At 44.3% G+C, this 14670-nt stretch overlaps 1 protein-coding gene across 2 annotated transcripts in view; it reads right to left on the minus strand.

Annotated features, from left to right (window-relative positions):
- Window positions 1–14354, minus strand: part of Itih5 (inter-alpha-trypsin inhibitor heavy chain 5) — a 91445-nt gene extending 77091 nt beyond the window's left edge. For both annotated transcript variants that reach the window (XM_076939428.1, XM_034510435.2), the window contains exons 1-2: window positions 14125–14354; window positions 2661–2705 (exon numbers count right to left, since the gene is read on the minus strand). In XM_076939428.1, coding sequence (XP_076795543.1) covers window positions 2661–2705; window positions 14125–14214 — 135 coding nt within the window. In that variant the 5' untranslated portion in view covers window positions 14215–14354. The remainder of the gene's footprint in view (window positions 1–2660; window positions 2706–14124) is intronic.
- Window positions 14355–14670: the final 316 nt, after the last annotated feature.

Genomic DNA, 14670 nt, shown 5'->3' on the forward strand with positions numbered 1-14670 from the left:
TGGTCAGCACCACATCACCAGCTGTCCTGACTGTAATTCATATAGTGTTATATGAGGCCATTTTCATATAAAAACGTACTATGTACACACTCCCCTCTTGGCCCCACTATGCTTCCTTTATCTACCTCCCATGAATCCCCTTTATCCTTTTAGACAATTAGCTTCTGCTTTCATGTCATCTATGCATAGACGATATCTATATGTATCTATAAGGTCTAGAACCCACTAGTGAGAGAAAACATGCCATAGTTGTCTTTATGAGACTGGCTTAGCTCCCTTAATTTGCTGCTTCCACTTGTATCCATTTCCCTGCAGATGACAAAACCTGACGTCCTAGCATCTAAGAATGGTTCCCTGGAAAGACTCCTTCCCTTGCTGTAGTGACAGCGGTGACTGCTGTGCTACTACGCCTTCAATATGCTAACCAAATTATCTAGGACCCACACTGCTGACCACTTCCTCCATCGAAGTCTCCCACAGAAAACTAATACTCTCTCTGCCCCCAGCTGCCCCCAGAAGTGTGTCCTGGGCAATGAGACACAGCTGTTACAGCCAGGAGCCTGCCAAAACAACGCCAAGTGTCCAAACCAGAGCTTATGGGGCACATCCACCCACTCACACATTCCTTCCCATGAAAATTCTAATAGATGCTCCAGGCTGTGCTGACTCCTATCCCACCCACTGCTTCCCACCTGGTGCTTCTGCGTATGGTTTTGTATGTAGGGCACAGCTTCTGTTACCAGCAACACAGTTAGTGTATTTATTCCTCCTTGTCAATCATTTCAGTGTTTGTATATCATACTGCATTGCAATCAAATAATTCTTGGCACAAACTTCAGAATGCCTTCTCCCAAAGGACTACCAAGAAGAGTCCCTGCTGTCAGGGGGGCGGGGTAAATGACATGAAAAAAATTGTGTTGACAAAGCTAGCCAGTGTATCTTAAGTATGGTGGAAGCTCAGATACAAAGATATCCCTGATATTCAAATTGCAATAACTGTGTATGTATGCATGAGTATGCATGTGTGCATGTGTTCGTATGTGTATGTGCTCGTGTGTATGTGTGACCAAGGACTTCTTTAAAAAAAAGGAATCTAACTAGTTCTAGACATAACCAAGCACCTCTCTGTGGTCTGGACAACAATGAGAGAATCCTAGTAGACGATGCTCAGTTTCTGACCATTAATTAAAGCCTGGAACATTCTGAGCTGTCTAATTTCTATTCATTACTTATAATTTGGAACATGCTGAGAATTACTGTTGGTGAGGGAGACTCCAGCACAGTCAGAAGAGGGAGCATGCAATCTCGCACGAATAAACATAAGCTATGTTTAAAGTTTTATCCTCGAGATCCGGAATTGTAGAGCACAGGGCATATGCATGACTCATGGAAAGACCCTTCATGGATAGAGCTTATGTTAAAACATGTGTAATGCGTGTAAGAAGAAGACTTGGAAATTTGAAGAGATTTCTAAGAAAATGTGAGGGATCATATAAACAGTGCAGGTGATAGGAGCAGGAACATCTTTGTAACCACTGGACACGGTAGCGCAGCACACACAGGCCAGCAATCCTCCCTGCATTTGGGAAATAGAAGCAGAAGGATCAGGAGGATCAGGAACCAACCAACAGTTTTGGCTGCATAGAAAGTTTGAGGCCAGCCTGAGATACAGGAGACCCCTTCAAAAAAAAAAAAAAAAAAAAAAAGTCTTTTTGATCAATAATGAAATTCAGAGGCTACAGAAGAAATGATAAACACAGGGACCCAAAAGACTTACACAGCAATGAAACCAAACCAAAATCAGTTAACTAATGTCATGTTTCTTAGGGAATCTTCCAATTCAGAAGACAGATGTCACCAACTGCGTGAGCATCCCCAATAAGTTCCCAATTACTAGGATTTAAACTAACAGTAGGAAGAAGGGCAGGAACCCAAAAGAAGCATCTCAGAGATTAGCTATACCAGATGGCCAACAACCTATTTTTAACTGTCAGAATTTGTTCCCCATCAGGGAATGTGTTCACAGACTCCATCATGCACAGGAAGACCACCCGACTCCCATCACACAATGCTTCAATCTGCAAACGCTGTTCACTTCGAAACAAAGCCTTTATTTCCTGAGTAATGATGTTATAGAGAATAAACAAATGCGTAAGATGAATTTAGATTTTTTATTCTTTTTGAAGCTCTACACAGCATCTTTCTGGGGCTGGGAGCTGTGTACTCATGAGCACGCAGACCAAGGCCAGAGGAGGCCTTCAGGAGTCCTATCCTGCCATTCCCCCTGAGGCAGTGTGTCTCACGGAACTTGAGGTAGACGGATAGCCAGCAAGCTCTAGTGATCCTCCCGCCCTGCACAGCATCTGGGGAACAGGCCTGCATGCAGCCACATTACGCTTTTTTACATGAGTGCTGGGGATCCTCACCCAGAACCCCACACTTGTGTAGCAAGCACTCTTACCCACTAGCCCCTCTTTTAAGAAAGAAAAAAGAATCTCCCATTGAGAAAACTTCTAAAGGAATCAGCTATACCAATTCATGTAGAATTCTTCTCTAAGGAGCAACAGGGGTTTTGGGGAACCTGCATATAAACCAGGAAGGTATTTCAAAGGAAACAGAAGAGTAGAGCATTTGAACACAGTGTCCAAGGATATACATACCAGCCTTTGCAACAGCCTGAGTTGCCTGGGGACCCTGAGCATGACCTGAAAAGAAAGAAGAGGTATGAGACAGGACTGTGAGGTTTCATAGATGAGTCTCAGGAAGGTGTGAAACCCACTCAAACCCACACTAAGGGTATCTAGTTTGCAAAGCTGTTCTGATTTTTTTTTTTTTCTCATCAAAGACTGTTTTGCTGGGCTAGGATTAGAATCCATCATTCTAAATCCACTTGACTCAGAACCCTTGAGGTCTAACGACCTCATCATCTGGGTGTGCCTACATCTGCAACAGAGGCGTAGATGAAGTGACAAGACCAAAGAAATCCTTGGAATGCTTACATTTTGCTTCACTCCATCTTTGGCTTGACATTAAATTCCTTGCTATCATGTTCTGTATTAAATATTTAATCTCAGTCGGGGGTTTCTACCCCACCCTAATCATTCGTTCCCAGATAAAAGATACACAACTTTTATATTTATAAAAAGCCGTTAATGCACTAGAGCTGAGCTGGGCAGATATCTACTCTCTGAGCTATTAAAATCTGCTTTCCCATCAATAACCCTGAGCCATAACTTGCCATGTTCCATCTGGGACACTCTTAACTCCAATTGGCCATTCTTCATGACCATGTTTTCATGACTCACCTATCCTATGGTGTCTTCTCTCCATCTTCTCTCTTCTCCCCTTGTTTCTCCTCTGACCCCTCACCCGGGAACTGAAAACCCCTCCCATCTCTCCTCTGCCCAGCTATACTCTAGTCATCTTTATTTACCAATCAGGAATAACTTGGGAGGGGGAGTGAAAGGTTACATAGCATCACTTGGGTCTATGTGAGTACCCTCATCCCTGGAGGTAACCAGGGCCTGTATTTAGCATTATGATACATACATAGCAACAGAGCAGACCTTGACAAATGTGTCCATTACATCATTGTAATACAGGCATGTGGCCTTCTTCTGGAGAGTTCCTATTCGATGAGAAATCCTGGGAAACCCACATACAGCACTGAAGTTACCCTGAATTGTCTTAAAGACATTTTTTTCTGGACAATTTCATCTATTTTCTCATAGGCAAGAGATGGGTACAGAAAACTAATAAAAATTTTTCTAAAAAAAACAAAACAAAACCCACAGTGGCTGGAGAGATGTCTCCACAGTAAAGAGCTCCTTGGAGGACCCAGGTTCAATTCCCAGCAGCCACATGATGCTCACAACAGTCTGTAACTACAGTTCTTGGAGATATAATGCCCTACCTGGCCTCCATAGGCACCAGGTATGCAAATAGTATACATACATAGATAGGCAAAGTACCCATACACATAAAAATAAATAAATTTTAAAATTTAAAATCACTGTAATAATAAGCCATTTCTTCTGGGCTGATTTAAAAATTGTGGCTGGCCTTTGAGCATCACACACAGCAAATTTCTGCCTAAATAACAAAAACATAATTATTACTGCCATGAGTAACAAGTTTTTCTTTCTGGCAATTGGAGAGCATAGAATAGATACCTGGAATCTATTTTGTCTTGTTTTGTTTTGTTTTGTTTTTCGAGACAGGATTTCTCTGTATAGCCCTGGCTGTCCTGGAACTCACTCTGTAGACCAGGCTGGCCTTGAACTCAGAAATCCGCCTGCCTCTGCCTCCCAAGTGCTGGGATTAAAGGCGTGCACCACCTCCTCCCGGCATATTTTGTCTTTAAAAAGTGTCTCTGTGTGTGTGGCGTTGTACATGGGGCAGAAGCTTCAGGTTCCCCTGGAGCTGAAGAATAAAACTCAGCTCCTCTGCGGGAGCAGAGAGCCCGTGTAACCTCCAAGCCTCTGCTCCAGCCTCTGACTTTACACATTTTAAAGTAGCTTTTGAGTGTAATTTTATACCATAAAATTGACTCACTTCATGCACACGTTAATGAAGGAGTGGACAACCAGCCACAGTTAAGGCAGTCTTTACTAACGTTCTAAAAAGAAACCTTGGAGCCTGAGGAAATGAGTTAGTGGGTAAAGATATTGGGCGGCACAAGCATCAGGACTTGAGGTTAATTCCAAGTATCCACCTACATAAAAAGCCAGGTGCGGCTGCATGCACATATTATAGTCCTAAATCTGCTTCTGAGCACGCTGGGACTCTGGGAAGCATGCTGGGACCCTGGGGACCACGCTGGGACGCTGGAGAGCACGGTGGGGGACACAGGAGGATTCCTGGAGTTTGTTGGTTGGCCAGTGCCTATTCGCACACACAAAATCACACATGCATGTGTGAGTGCGTGGGTGCACACACAAGTAAATGTGCACACACAAACAGTCGTGCACGCATGCACGTGCACACACTTGAGTCTTGCACCCTCTGGTGACCACCTCTTAATCCCTCACACCCAGCCTTCGGAAACCATTAAACTATTTTAGAGTCTTGTCCATTCTGATCAGTTTATATAAATGAAATCATGTACTATGTATATTTTTTTCATATCGTGTTTTTTATTTTGCATAATGGTCACAAGGCTCATCTACATGGTAGCAGACACTTCTTTATTTCTGTTTATTGTTGAATAATATTCCAAAGTGTAGGTATACAACATTTAACATTTTGTTTGCCAACTGACAGACAGTTACTGCTTCCCTCTAGCTGGTATGAATGATTCATAACTTGAATGAAATTTTAATTTTCATACACAGGCAATCTTTCCTGGGGATGTAGAGATATGGCTTTATTTTCTATGAGTGAAATTCATATTTCATGCAGTAAATCTGACTCTCAAGAAACTGTAAAACTTTCTAAAGTGGGTATACATGTTTTCCTATCTATGTGTATGTCCTTCAGTTAAAAACTCCATTTACAGAAAAGTAAACAGGAGGGGGGGAATCATTACAAAAAATAGAATGTGTAACTTCTCAAACAGTTGCTATTAGTTGAAAATAGCCTAAAGCTATTCTTAGCCTGTGAGTCGTGACCCCTTTGGGGATTGAACAGTCTTGTCACAGAGGTTGCCTAAGACCATTGGAAAACAGAGACATTTACATGACGACTCAAAACAGTAGCAAAATTACAGTCATAAAGTAACGATGAAATAATTTTATGGTTGGAGGTAACCACAACACAAGGAACTGTAATAGTAAGTCACAGCATTAGGAGGGTTGAGAACCACTGGCCTAAAGTATCAGTTAAAAGTAGTTTGGTTAAATACACAATGATACCCCGGGGACCAGAGATGGCTCAGTTGGCAAAGTGTTTGCCACACAAGCACAAGGACCTGAACTTAGACCCAGAACCCCCATAAGAACCCAGGCATAGTGACTTCCTTATGATCCTGGTGCAGGAAAGACCATACTGGGGGATTCAGGGCTGACTGCCTATGGGGAGACAGACAGGAGGACCCAGGGGCTCTCTGGCCATGATCAGACAGAGATGAGAGGATCCCAGGGCCCACTGGCCATCGAGCATAGCCTGAAGAGTCCCATTGAGAGACCCTGTCATGAAACCCAAGAGAGATGAACATCTTCTGAGAAGTGACACCCTAAGTTGACTTCTGACCTCCACATGTACACACACACACACATACACACAATGATACACAAATACTGAAAATAATAAAGATTTATATTTCTTTTTTTTCCTTTTTTTTTTTTTTTTTTTTTTTTTTTTTTTTTTTTTTTTTTTTTTTGTTCAACAGGTTTCTCTGTGTAGTCCTGGCTGTCCTGGAACTCACTCTGTAGGTCAGGCTGGCCTCGAGCTCAGAAATCCGCCTGCCTCTGCCTCCCAAGTGCTGGGATTAAAGGCGTGGGCCACCACTGCCTGGCTGAAGATCTGTATTTCTTGAGCAACAGATACATCACTTGGCTTCAACACTGGTCATTACATATATTTCTGGCTGCTCTCTGCCTGAAAGATCATTTGCTGTGAACAGATAGGGCCACCGGACAACCTCTGGCCAAACCATTTGGATGTAAGCAACATTTACCATTTCTGGATCAAGTGTAAATTACACATAATCTGAGTAATAGGTCACATTGGGGGCAGAGGTGGTCCCAAGAACTTGTGACCACGTGTGTGTACCTGTTCCACTGCCAGGCCATGATAGACTGGTTGTGTGTTCCTTAAGACATTCGTATATGGGATTCTTTGTTATCAGTCATGATCTGCTTTGTTCTGAGTGCTGTACTTATTAAACACTTCAAAGTATCAACCCAGAAAACAACCTTTAACAGGATTAGTAGTTTCATGTGTAGAATGTATTCTCCGGTGTTAATGGGTACTGCTTTGGGATGGTTGAATTCTTTGCATTTACATTTTTCTTTGGTTTTTGGCAAATTAGAAAATGCTACTTCCATATTAGAAACAGCAATAATTATATTTCCATTTCAAAACCTAAAAGGAGGCCTGGCAAGATTACTCAGTGGGTACAGGCACTTGCTGCAGAGCCCGATGACCTGAGTTTATCCACTGGTACCCACACACTGGTCACAGAGGACCAACTCCCACAAGTTGTCCTCCACATGTGCATGCACACAAGTGCGCGCACACACACACACAAACGAATAAAATTTTTTCTTAAATTAATCCAAAGTATAATGGAGATATCTCCATCCTTTCTCTTCTCCTTAACTATGTGACCACTGCACAGCCTCCTGTTCAACAGAACATGAAGCGAGAAACTTGGGGGGCTTGTGTTAGCAGCAGCCATCCCCATGTGGGAACAAGATCTCCCTTAGGAGAAATCTGTTTGTTTTCTAAAGTAGAGGGAGATGAAAAGAAGATCAGACCAGTACAAGGACCCAGGGGAAGGGCTTTATCAGTTCTCAGTTCACCTTGTGTCTTTCACTTCCTAAAATTGTAGAATAGACTGGGGAACACTTAAGACAATTGTTGCCAGAAGACAGCCCAGCTTCTCTCTCTCTCTCTCTCTCTCTCTCTCTCTCTCTCTCTCTCTCTCTCTTTCTCTCTCTGCCTTAAGTCTGCTGCTTGATCTAAAGTATGTTCTTTGATGTCTCCTCCTTTGCAAAATAGGGTTTTCAACAAAACAAGCAAACTTGAAGGAAAACCAGAGAAGCTGCTTTTTCACTTTAGAGATGATTATCTAGCTTCTCAGGGGATCGCCGTGGCAACACTTCAGTCCAAGTTTAGACTCAAACTGACCCAGGACTGAATTTTACTGGTGCAGGCAGATGACCAGTGCCAGCCAGGACAGGAGGTGGAAATGGCATTGATGTCACCATCATTGTTTGCAGCTAGGAATTTTTATCCTATTTGTTGTTTGAGGATTTTTTTTCCTCTGTTATCTTCAAAGATCCTGGGGGGTGGGGTGAGGATTATGGTCAGAAAAGTAATAGGCTTTCAGATCTAAGGCACAGACCATAAATAGCTGAGGAGCCTCCATGGACCTCTTTGTAACTGCAAACCATAGGCCTAAGAGATGACTCAAGGGGACTTCGTCTCACAAGCAGAGTGTTTCACCTCAACATCAGAACACACAATGCCCAGGCTACAATATTTATTAAGATGTGTAATGTGTAAAGATGTGTAGGCCAGTGAGTTGGCCCCTTGAGTAAAGTTACCTGCCATTAAGTCAGAAGACCTGAGTTCTATCCCTGGTACTGACATAGTGGAGAGAGAGAGCAGACTCACACAAGCTAGCCTCTGACCTCCACACACATACTGTGACACAGGCACAACCACAAACATGCACAAACAAACAAACAAACAAACAAACGTTACTTTTTTTAAAACTTACTTTGCCATCCAGAGCCACATTGTATAAGAAACAAGTGAAATGGGAGGGAGAGAAAGAGAAAGGGAGGAAAGAAGGAAGGAATCCATGAACATATAATAACAGATCCAGTGCAGGTACATGTATAAGATGCAAAACAAACAAACAAACAAAAGAAAAAACAACAACATCAAATTCACCACATCCTTGAATAGTGGGAGGCTTTGGGGAACTAGCTGTGTAGGGTGGGATATAAAGGAAGAACTTTTAAAAAGAACTAGGTTCTCTAGAGAAGCATGCTCAGAAATCATCAGTTGCATGGTGCCTCTGCTCCTTTGATTCCTGTGGACCCAGCAATAAGTCACCACCCGGAACTAGCTCTCCTTAAAATATGCTCCCGCAAAGTTACAAAGAGCTGGAGCTTAGGATCACTGCCTCTACTCCATCATATATTAGTAGAAATATATGTTTGAAACAGAATCTTTTAAAATCATGGGTGCTACTCTCTGTCTCTCCCAGGGTCTATCTCAGTGTTCAATCACGCCTCAGAGAGGAATAGACAAATGGGATTCATGAGTCTCAGCTCTAATGTGAATTCTGGGTATCTGTCAAAGACCTCCCTCCATGTTAGAGGCATGGTCTCCAGTGTTTTGCTATTGGGATGTGGTGGAACTTTAGCAGGTAGGGCCCAATGGGAAGCCTTTGGGACATGAGGGAGGGATGTTGGAAAGAGGGTATGGGAAACAAGCATCTAAGTTTTTTTTAAATTCCCAACCAAGACATAAATGGAGTTGTTCTACCATGTGTCTCTGAATTGTGTCACACAGATTTGAAAGCAATAGGGCCAGCTTATCAATGGATCAGAAACCCTGAAACTGTGAACAAAATTATATCCCTGTCTTCACAGGTTTGTTATCTGGTATCTGTTAAGGCATTACAGAACTGACTAGCCTAGTTCATCTTTGGGAAAGAATGTGAGACAGGAGAGGAGAGAAGGGAAGGGCAGGGGAAGGGAGAGGAGGGGGGAGAGGAAAGGAGGGGAAAAGAAGGTGGAAGGGGAGAGGAAGGAAGAAGAGGGGAGGGGAGAAGAGTGGAGAGGAGAAGAGGGGAAGGAAGAGGAAAAGAAGGGAGGGAAGGGGAGAGGAAGGGAGAGGAAGAGAGGGAAGGGGAGAAGAGGGGATGGGAGGGGAGAAGAAAGGAGAGAAGGAGAGATGAGAGGCCTGGAACATCTTCACTGTTTCCAGCTCTGGATGCTTGAGTAACCAAAACTGGCTGGTACAGAATGTAAAAGTGGGTCCTTGTTCTCTTTTAAGCTCTATCCAGGGATCCCTGAATCTAGGTCCCACAACACACAGGAGGGAGGCTTTAATGCCAACCTCAGCAGGCATCTTGAGCATACCAAAGTCACCCTCCCTAGTGGGACAAGGATGACAAAATGAAACACCAGCCAACCCCGCTCTTCTGAGGGCCTTCAGAGCACTGACAGCAAGGCCCAGCAACAGAGCAACCACTGCCTTAGAAAGCTGCGGGAGACTCTCAAACGAAACTGAGGCTGGATTGAGAAGCCATGTGAGGTTGGGATTGTCCCAGGTTGAGTGCTGTGAGTCTGAGTCTGGAAGGGTTGGAATGGAGAAAGCGAAAATGTTAGGAGAGAGAGAGAGAGAAAGAGAGAGAGAGAGAGAGAGAGAGAGAGAGAGAGAGAGAGAGTCAGACAGAGACACAGAAAAAGACAGAGTAAAACGAATTAAGTCTTTTTAAAAAGTAGACACAGCACCTGAAGAACAATATCCAAGGTTGCCCTTAGGCCTCCATACACATGTTCATGCAGCTACATGTGCAGCTACACACACTTACTTGCACACACATATGCATACATAGAAGAGACAATAGACAGCAAAAAGAGAGAAAGAAAAAAAATGAGTGGCTCAGGACACACCCATCTTTGCTTCTCCACACCTTAGAACTCTCAGAGGATTCTGTGCCTCTTTTAAACCAGCCTTGGATGCAGAAGTGTTGCTGGTGTTGTTGATTGACTTCGGACCATACATTAAACAAGAGTTTGTTTATGGATGAGCAGCCAGAATTTTGAGAAACACTACTCCCGGAGTACAAAGTCACACACAGTTCATCGCCCAGCCTCAGGCTGGCCCCGCCCTTCCTTTCTGCCCTCAAGACATGAGATATGGCTGGTTGGGGAGTGAGCACACTGCTGGACTGACTCCCGTGTTTCTCTCCCCATTCAGTTCTACAGCCCCACCTCAGCAATCCCATCCCTGTACATCAAGAGGCATAACAGAGAGGCCCGCAGAGCTTTCCCTGGCTTTTCTTATTAGAGAGCTAAAGAAATATTTGTCTCGATTCCAATGAGAAGACCAGAGATCGGATGCAACCGGATGAAGAGTTTAACATTTGGGAAGTTCGAAAATGGAACACCAGGATGGACATTCAGGACCAGTGTGTGCTGAGCAGACGTTGTGCCGTGAGCATTAGACCAAAATATCAGTCTGGAAGTGGCTTGCAATGTGGAAGGCTCCCTGGGAGCCCTAGCTTCAGGTCTCAACAATGCTGAGTTTTGAGCTCAGCATGTATAAGCTTAAGGGAAAAGCCCCCGTTGGATGGCCTTTCCTGGATGACCGTCCTTTGTAGATCAGTTTTGGGTTTAACTAACACACACACACACACACACACACACACACACACACACGCATATCTCATTTGTAGATACATTTCAAATTCTTTCTTTTAAAGGAGTACTTCAGAATTACGTTCTCTCCCCAAATGCAGATCCATCTCTCTCTGTGAGCTAGGAGCTATTGTGTCAGTGAAAATCAGAGAGGTTAAGTTGCTTGCCCAAGAGCACACAGTCAGGAGGTAGCAGGATCCAGATTTGAACCCCACATAGCCTAGTTCCACTTGGAATATTTTTAACCATAACACTTCATTGCTTTTTTTTTTTTTTTTTTGCTTTAAATAGAATATTTGGAGACCTTTTGAACATTCAGTAACTGATAATTATTTTTTTTATTTAAAACTGCCTTTGAAAACTTTATCCTTACTTTCAAAAATCATATAACTCAAAGACATAAAGTGGATAAATCAGGAGATAGAAGATGATTTATTTCATGTAACTTCCTTTCCAATACTAATTCCCTGGCATATTGCTCTTTTGCATTGGGAGGGATGCCACAACACACCTGTAGAGGCTAGAGGACAAATTGTGAGAGTCAGTTCTCTCCTTCTACCATGTGGGTCCTGGGGACGGAACTCAGGTCACTGGGCTTAGTGGCAAGCACTTGTACCCTCTAAGCCATATCCCTGGCCTCTGGAGGCTTCTTTTAAGGTAACATTATTCAACCTATGGTCCTCCTATCACCGGCTCCATGCCTTCCCATAGATCAACGCAGATGAGAAAAGAAGCCCATATTCAATTAATATTCAATTAATTTCCCAAGTCCACAGAGACAGTTGGAAACCACCAATTTTAATAGTTGCTCTACTAAGGGTCATATAATTTATAGATGCAATGGAGGGTGAGATGGAAGAAGGAAATTGAATCTGATATGCAAGTAGTATTTTTCCCAGTTACACGTAAATGATCAGAACTGCCATGAAAGTCGATAAGCATGTCCAGTTATAATTTACATTAAATTTACATACACTTGTGCATGTGTGTATGTATGAGAGCTCGTGTGTGTGTGTGTGTGTGTGTGTGTGTGTGTGTGTGTAATTCATTGTACTCGTGGGAAAGACTGTCATTCCTCAAGCTTTGTCCATCTGTTTTTGAGATAAGATCACTGGCCTGGAACTTGTCAAGCAAGTCAGACAGGCTACACATCCCAGGATCCACCTGTCTCCACCTTCCTGACACTAGGATCACTAGTTGGCCACCATGCCCTGCCTCCTTTTGTTTGTTTGTTGTGTGGGGGCCTGGGGATTGAACTCAGGTCCTCATGCTTATAAATAAGCTTTGTACTGGCCCAACTGTCTCCCCAGATCCCTTATTACATTTTACAAGTTTACTAAGTTTACACATAGCTTCAGAGGTTATAATTTTTGAGATTAGAACAGTGACTACTTCCTCGGATTCTATGCTAAGTACATCAGCTCTTCAGTCTTTTTCTTATCAGTTCTTGGGATTGAACCTGGAGACCTCATTCACCCCAGACAAGCAATCTACTATGGGGTCGCAGACTCCCAGTGCCCTGCCCTCTCCCGCCTCTCACTTACACACATACACACACACACTCCATAAACTAAATTTAAAATCCAGTACAAATAGAGAGTAGAAATGCAAATTCCATAGCAGTTTGTACCTCAAGGTTTTGGGTGTGTGTGTGGTGTGTATGTGTGTTGTCTGATTTAATCATTTTCAAGATGAATGTTGCCATGGATTAAAGACAACAGGAAATCACCAAAATGAGTCAAATCCCATGCTTTTTCTAAGGAGGTAACTTTGGAAGGTGTTAGGCTCACTTGTAGTTGTGGAGCCAACATGGCTTGAATCCATCTTTAGTCCCCAGAAAGATTCTTTGTCTCAGTTCTCCCCACATTCCCTTCCCCTTACAGTAACCCTTGCAAAGCTTCAAGAAGAACTTTACCCTGAATTCCTTGCCTCAGCAATTCGGCTGTACAAGCCTACAATAGAAGCTATGTCAAGTGCCAACCCTGCTGGCAGTTTAGAATTCAGGTCTAGGTGGCCAAGTCCTCACCACTAAAATATCTCTCATTTATTGAGTACCTACTGGATACCAGGTCCTTTCACGAGCTAGCTAAATCCTTACTATATGCTCAAAGGGAATTTTTGAGTCACACATGCTGCACACCTGTAACCCCAGCATTTGTAAGATTCAGGCTGGAAGACTGAGAGTTCAAAGCCAGCCTGGGTCAATAGCAAGCTCTAGGCTAGCCCTAGCTCCATAGAACAGCATGCCTAGCAGAGAAAATGCATTGCATTCAAATATGGAGTGGGCCCAGGACACAGCTGTAAGTGGCAGAGCAGGCAGAGGAGGGAATCAGCCTTTCTCTGGACCCAAAGCCTACTTTTCTCCTACACCACCACAAAAGCTCGATTCTCCTACAGGAGCCTCACAGGGATGTTAGTGCAAATCTGTTTGACAGTTTGCACGGACCTTTTCCAGTAGTCAGACACTGGACTGAACCTTTAACGCTGATGTGTGCACCAAGTACCTGAGCTGTTTTAGTTCTTGACACTGACTTAATCATGGGACCTCCAGTAAACTATTCACAATGGATAAGAACCGGAGGGGAAATTGAGTTTTCCTGTGTTTGGATGGAGAGTGTTGAGGTTTCCAGTTTAGGACTTTTAATCAGCTCTTTTCTCTCCGGGTGAGAGCTAACAGTTAACCACCTCACATGTCCAAGTCGGAAACTTGCAATGAACTGCTGGGCAGGAGCCGTCTCAGAAATTTGTTAAGACAAATGAGAATCTGGTAGACAGTGGGAGCCAGGAAGCACATTTGATTCTGCAGAACTTTGGGGTTCCATGCACAGCTCTGCAGGAATCTGACACGGGGCAGGCACTGAGAACCACTCAGAAGTTGCACAAGTGACCAATAGATGGGAAAGCCCCCCGTGCTGAAGACTGGGAAAAGGAACGGTGCAGACCCGGAGGAAGGCGATCCCCCTCCCCGACTTCCTTGCATCCTACGGATCAATTCCAGCCTGTCCAGAAGCCATACGGCCCAGGGAGATGGAGGGAAGGGACAGATTCACCGGCTCCCACAGTTCTTTCTCCTACTTACTTGCTCCGAGGTGTCATCCCAGCTCCGTGCCTCTTCCTGGGACTCTGAGAAGAGAGGCAAACCCAGGCACAGCCCTAGCAGCAGAAGCATGGCGAAGCCCGAGTGCGCGACCTCTCTGGGACAGGGAAGTTTTTTCAGGGAGTTGGAGGAGCTGCGGATGCAGAGAGACACGCTCCATCCAGCCCCGCCTCCACCAAAGCCCCGCCCATCGAGGTCCCTGCCCTCTTTATGCCCTTCAGGCCAGCCTGAGGCTTGTCTCTACACCAACACTACCCTAGGCCACGCCTCCCTGTCCCTTGCGGCGGTTTAGGAGGCATCCTTGGTTCCGCCCACAATTCACCCTGTGATCCCAGGCCTGCGAATTTTGCCTCCCCTGGGCTCCAAGGTTGACCGCAGGCCAGCTTCCTGCATGCCACCACCTCCAGGTCCCGCCTCCAGCTTGAGTGGCTACTGGGTCCCCACCGTCCCAAGAGGAAAGGACTCCAGACCTGCCGTAACAGTATGCACAGCGAGGCCAACTTTGCCCTGCTCGAACCCAGACTTGTC

Source organism: Arvicanthis niloticus, chromosome 8 (assembly GCF_011762505.2).
Source record: "Arvicanthis niloticus isolate mArvNil1 chromosome 8, mArvNil1.pat.X, whole genome shotgun sequence".
Taxonomy (NCBI): domain Eukaryota; kingdom Metazoa; phylum Chordata; class Mammalia; order Rodentia; family Muridae; genus Arvicanthis; species Arvicanthis niloticus.